This window comes from Perna viridis, chromosome 10, assembly GCF_037379345.1.
Source record: "Perna viridis isolate PV_CMFRI_1.1 ecotype Kerala chromosome 10, ASM3737934v1, whole genome shotgun sequence".
In the NCBI taxonomy this organism is placed as follows: domain Eukaryota; kingdom Metazoa; phylum Mollusca; class Bivalvia; order Mytilida; family Mytilidae; genus Perna; species Perna viridis.
Window position 1 is genome coordinate 32,953,276 of NC_142454.1, and position 6,044 is coordinate 32,959,319.

The 6,044-nt window shown below is 35.3% G+C and overlaps 1 protein-coding gene across 1 annotated transcript; it reads left to right on the plus strand.

Annotated features, from left to right (window-relative positions):
- The first annotated feature begins 8 nt into the window (after positions 1-8).
- Positions 9-3,707, plus strand: LOC148605463 (tubulin beta-4B chain-like). Its single transcript, XM_088549217.1, has 3 exons — positions 9-164; positions 1,812-1,920; positions 2,362-3,707. The coding sequence occupies exons 1-3, from the start codon at positions 108-110 to the stop codon at positions 3,537-3,539; spliced, it is 1,344 nt and encodes a 447-aa protein (XP_088405343.1). The 5' UTR covers positions 9-107; the 3' UTR covers positions 3,540-3,707.
- The last annotated feature ends 2,337 nt before the right edge of the window (positions 3,708-6,044 follow it).

The following is a 6,044-nucleotide window of genomic DNA, read 5'->3' on the forward strand; positions in this document are numbered from 1 at the left end:
CGAGACGACAAATATAAAAACTTCAATGTATCACTTACTATGGCAACATTACAAAATCTCCCTGAAGGAACGAAGGCTTTTCTAGATTTTCTTATTTTCGGCCAAATATGAGGGAAATTGTACACATCCAGGCCGGCCAGTGTGGTAACCAGATTGGGGCAAAGGTAAGTAACGAGATATCAGTGTAATTTGGTAGCATATTATAAGATTTATCTTATGACGAGAAATTTGTTATATTTAATTCCATGAAAGCCAATACTAGGTTCTACATATATATATATATAACGTCTCAGAATGTGACGACTCTATTCTCTAAAAATTGACACAGGGAAGATAACGTAAACCTATAGAAGGGTCTGAAAAATTCCCAACGATGTTAGAACTGCCAAGTTTGCGAAGCAAATTTTTGTCGTTCCCTCCGCGGAACTCGAACTCGTACCTAGCTGGCCGAGTGGTCTAGGGCGCTGGACTTAGTGCAGGCGGTGTTGCCATAGATGTCACAGCGGTACGAGTTCGAGTCCCGCGGAGGGAACGACAAAAATTTGCTTCGCAAACTTGGCAGTTCTAACATCGTTGGGAATTTTTCAGACCCTTCTATATATATATATATATATATAAGAAGATTCAATCGAGTTTGTTAAACTTTGAGGTCTCCCACTTTTTCACTAGAGGCAAAAGGAGCTTATCGAGTAGTGGCAGTTATATTTCAATTTGAATGCCGAACCGAGACCTCTTATTATTTCTTTAGTGTGTGTCGGACTAGACTGATGGGTATGTTCCCTCATGACCATGTCTCTCAACTTCTCTGCTGAACCCAAAATCAGGCTGAAGACAATCCTAATTTATAGGTGTAGCATTTTTCTTACCAGCAATTCGTAATTATTTGTTCATTATTTAGATGAACGCAAGGAAAGAATGGAATTAAAGGTTACAGGTGCGGATCTAGATATTTTGAAAAGGGGTTGCAGCCTTATATTTGCAATCTTGCCCTAATTTAGAGCGAAATTAAAACAAATATCTCAACAAATGGGGGTCTAACCTCTGAAACCGTTCCTCATTTTTGGGTTCTCCACTGCGTCACAACTCGGCATACATACATGTATGTACATTTTTTGGTCATTTGCTTATTATTAATAATTCATAGTATCGAGTAACAAGATGCCATTTTATTTTTTTCTGTAGATAATTTTTTTTAATATCATACAATTTTGTCAAAATTTCGAGATTTATTTTTTTTTTACATTTTGAGTTTAAAGTCAAAATTTAGATGTTTCAGAAGTCGAATTTTTGGGTTAGAAGTCGTAATTTTATTTTAAACTTAAAATTTCGAGATTTTAATAGTCAAAATTTTGACTTAGAAAAAAGGTAGAACTGTTGTAGTCTTATTAGAATCTTCTAAGACCAAGTGATGTCATGTTAAAACATATCATTGTTACTTTTATTTGCGCATCACATTTTTTTTTGTTTTTAGTCCATGTAACACCATAACTTGTCGTTGTAATATGCTTCGATACACATGAATGCATCAATTGCGTGAAATATTAAATGGAAACATCCAACGAAAAAAATAATTCTATCTGACGTATGAAAATTCATTTATTCAGGTATTTGTTACTATCATATTTTAAAAAAAATAAAGTACATATTTGTAAATAATAAGAAAATTTAAAGATGTTAATTGGGTATCCCGAAGTCTTCACAACCAATCACTTTAAATTCAATTTGACTGTTTTCGATCATAATGCTCGACCACAATTAAAATGTTGTACATACTTGTAAGAGTTGAGTTCTATTCTTTGCGATATTTTCAGTTCTGGGAAGTAATCTCAGATGAGCACGGAATTGACCCCACAGGAACTTATCATGGAGACTCAGACTTACAGTTAGAGAGAATCAACGTCTACTACAATGAGGCTACAGGTACTATGTGTAATAATCGTTTGGCTATTTGGTAGAACAAAGGGCGGATATGGTGAAATGTACCACCGTATAACCTAAATACATCAAACTTTTTCGACATTTACAATAAATAGATTAGATGATGTGTTCCTGTATACATGTACATCTGACAGGTACTAAAAGGTCCATACTAAACTCCATCCACTTGTGGAATTTTAGTTGACATTAAATGTTAGAATTCAAAACGTTGGAAATAAATACTTCTTGCACCCTTTCATGAATAGCTCGAAACGTCAGATTTTCTTACTCTAAATAACATATGTATTGGTAATTTTAAATAATTCTCCAATTGCGATTTCATTTTCTCTTCCACAAGGAGAGCTAAAAAATTTTTTTTCTTTCTTCGTTTGAGAATTCAAAAATTAACTGAGACGTTGGACTTGATTTATTCTACTTTTCTAGGAGGCAAATATGTACCACGCGCCATTCTGGTAGATTTGGAGCCTGGTACTATGGACTCGGTCCGATCCGGACCATTTGGCCAAATCTTCAGACCAGACAACTTCGTCTTTGGACAGAGTGGTGCTGGAAATAACTGGGCCAAGGGACACTACACAGAAGGTGCCGAACTTGTAGACTCTGTTCTTGATGTTGTTAGGAAGGAGGCTGAGAGCTGCGACTGTCTTCAAGGATTCCAACTGACACACTCTCTTGGTGGTGGTACAGGATCTGGTATGGGAACCCTCCTCATATCCAAAATCCGTGAAGAATACCCAGACAGAATTATGAACACATTCTCAGTCGTTCCATCCCCAAAGGTATCAGACACTGTCGTAGAACCATACAACGCAACCCTCTCAGTTCATCAGCTTGTAGAAAACACAGACGAAACCTACTGTATCGACAACGAGGCTCTATACGATATCTGCTTCAGAACCTTGAAACTGACAACACCAACATACGGTGATCTCAACCATCTCGTGTCAGCAACAATGTCCGGTGTAACAACTTGTCTTCGATTCCCAGGTCAGTTGAACGCTGATCTACGCAAACTTGCAGTCAACATGGTGCCGTTCCCGCGTCTCCATTTCTTCATGCCAGGTTTCGCTCCTCTGACATCACGTGGTAGCCAGCAGTACAGAGCACTGACAGTACCTGAACTCACTCAACAGATGTTCGATGCCAAGAACATGATGGCTGCCTGTGACCCACGTCACGGTAGATACCTCACTGTTGCCGCCATGTTCCGTGGACGTATGTCAATGAAGGAAGTTGACGAACAGATGTTGAATGTACAGAACAAGAACAGCAGCTATTTCGTTGAATGGATTCCAAACAACGTCAAGACCGCTGTCTGTGATATCCCACCACGTGGTCTCAAAATGTCTGCCACCTTTATCGGCAACAGCACCGCAATTCAAGAACTGTTCAAGAGAATTTCTGAGCAGTTCACTGCTATGTTCCGTCGTAAGGCCTTCTTGCATTGGTACACTGGTGAGGGTATGGACGAAATGGAATTCACAGAAGCTGAATCAAACATGAACGACCTCGTTTCCGAGTACCAGCAATACCAGGATGCAACAGCGGAAGAAGATGGAGAACTTGAAGAAGAAGATGGTCAACAAGAAATGGACGATTAAATGTACAAGAACGCCAATTGCTTTTTAATTTACAGTTTTAACTTCAAAACATGAAAATCACAAAATGTTATGTAACAAATGTAACGTACACTTATGTTATATTACTACGATTTTATTTGAGAACAGTTGTATTGTAAATATTCAACAAACAAAGAAAATATTTTTAAAGGATTTTTTTTCTTTCAGTAATGTAGATTTCTTATTTCGTATTTAGTACATAACGTTTCAGTATTTTTACCCCCCCCCCACCCCCCCCAAAGATATTGCATGAAAAAATCAACAACATTCTTACGTGCCCCCGTCAAAACTTGAGATTAAGCCGGGTTTGTTGAAATTTCTCTCGTCTTACTTTAGTTCTAATTTAAAATCATAATAAATTACTTTAATCTTGTCAAACATGTTTCAGAAACAAAAACTCTGCAAATCTCCCGATTTGAGAAAAGTTGGGAGCCGGGGAGAAATCCCACTGGAACAATAATAAACTTAATATGACAGTAATATGAAACTTCTATCAAAAATGGTTTCTTCTTTTCTATCGATTGTCGTCCGTCGTCGTCGTCGTTAACAATAATTCAAATAACTAGAATTCTCCTCTAAAATTACTGAATGGATTTGGATGAATTTTTATATGATTGTTCCTTAGGGAATCCTGCACGAAGTATTCGCTTCGATTTTTGATTCGTTGAAAAACATGGCCGGCGGTAATAAAATAGAAAATAGGTGTCTAACAACAGTTTTTGCAAATATCTCAAAAGCCAGTATGTATATGCAAATTCTGGCAAAGTATAAGTGTTCAGCATGATGAGATCTACCAGTGTGCCGATTTTCGTGAAAATCTGTAAACTGATGTTTGAGTTATTGCCCCTTTTCTACATTTTTGTCTATTTTTGATGTTATTATTTCAAAAATCTTCTTCTCCGAAACCATCTTCAGAATCAAATGAAACTTGGTAAGATTGATCTTTAAGGTATCCTCCAAAAAAAATGATGTATATATCTTTGATTAGTCGAAAAACATGACCGCCATTACAAAAAATAGAACATAAGGGTCAAAATGCTGTTTTTGCTACTTTTTCCTGAATTATAGAAAGAAAATGAGGATGAAAGCTACTTCTAAAGTAAACATGGTATCCTGAGTTGAATGGCGATGACGATAATTTGTGTTGGACGGTCATTTTTTAAAATGGTTGCCATTTTCCCGCCAATTTTTACACTTGCTCAGATTTCAATGATATTTGGTTTAAATTGTTTACATGGTATCCTGAGTTGGACGGTGATGACGAAAATTTGTCATGGTCGGCAATTTTCAAAGAAGCTGTCATGCATTTTCGGACCAATTTTTTTTCACTTATATATATAAACACTGTATCCCGAGTTGAATGGTGGTGACGGGAATGTTGCATAGGGTTTGCAAGTCTCTAAGTTCTAGTTTCTTTTTCCATACCGGAATTTTCTATGTAGAGCCTGGACTATTTTCTGACTTGGTGCCATCTTGAACGGAATTCGAACCTCTAACGTTGTAGGAGTAGTGCCACAATATCAGAGACATAAAAAAAACCCTATCAATGTAAAAGACCTCGTGCAAATAGAACACAGAAAGGATTATCAAGTTGTCTTAACAATCCTTGATATAATAGTTATTAATGTAATAATTATTGCCCCACTATTTAAAACTGTGACTTAATACTGTTTATTTATTCATTTCTTTAAAAGCTTTCTCAAAATCGGCATTACGATTTTTTTAGAATAAAAACAACAAAAATTCCAACAACAACCCCCCCCCCCAAAAAAAAAAAGAAAAAAAATTAAGTTCAATTAAGTAAACATCAAATAATCTATCTAATATAATTACTTTCATTTTAAGTCCCTTCGACTTATTCAATTAACATTATATATTTCCAACACTCTAATCAGAGGCGGATTCGGGCGGGGGCATGCGCCCCACCTAAAATTTGCAAAGCATGGGTTGTCAGGGGTAGATTTAGGCGGTTTTAGGTTGAAACTTCAATTTCTTGCTAATTTTACTACAAAAAACATCTACATTGCACTCACTCTAGAAGAATATTTCAAAAATTTAACCTAAAAAAATTTTAACTGTGCCCCCCCTCCAATCTAAAGTCCTGGATCCGCCCCTGCAAATCACACATAATTTTATGGCAAACCAAAGTGGACAAAAAATTATATTTTGTAATATTATAAAATAATTTTTTAATATTACAAAATCATTTTTTTTAGTATTAGAAATTCATTTTGTAATATTAAAAATTCCTTTTCCAATATTACAAATTCCTGATTTAGTAATATTACAAAATATCACACATTTAGTAATATTACAAATTGAATTTGTAATATTAGAAAATGAATTTGGTATATTAGAAAATTAATTTGTAATATTAGAAAGTGAATTTCTAATATAAAAAAATCAATTTGCAATATTGCAAAATCAGTCATATTTTTAATGTTATTAAATGATATTCTAATATTAAAAAATTGTAATTGAATACAA

What these genes read in the sequence shown, in the direction of transcription:
- LOC148605463 (XM_088549217.1), top strand. Translation starts at nt 108, where the DNA reads ATGAGGGAAATTGTACACATCCAGGCCGGCCAGTGTGGTAACCAGATT. An exon ending in GTAACCAGATTGGGGCAAAG is followed by an intron (nt 165 to 1,811) that starts GTAAGTAACGAG and finishes CGATATTTTCAG; the next exon opens with TTCTGGGAAGTAATCTCAGA. An exon ending in CTACTACAATGAGGCTACAG is followed by an intron (nt 1,921 to 2,361) that starts GTACTATGTGTA and finishes CTACTTTTCTAG; the next exon opens with GAGGCAAATATGTACCACGC.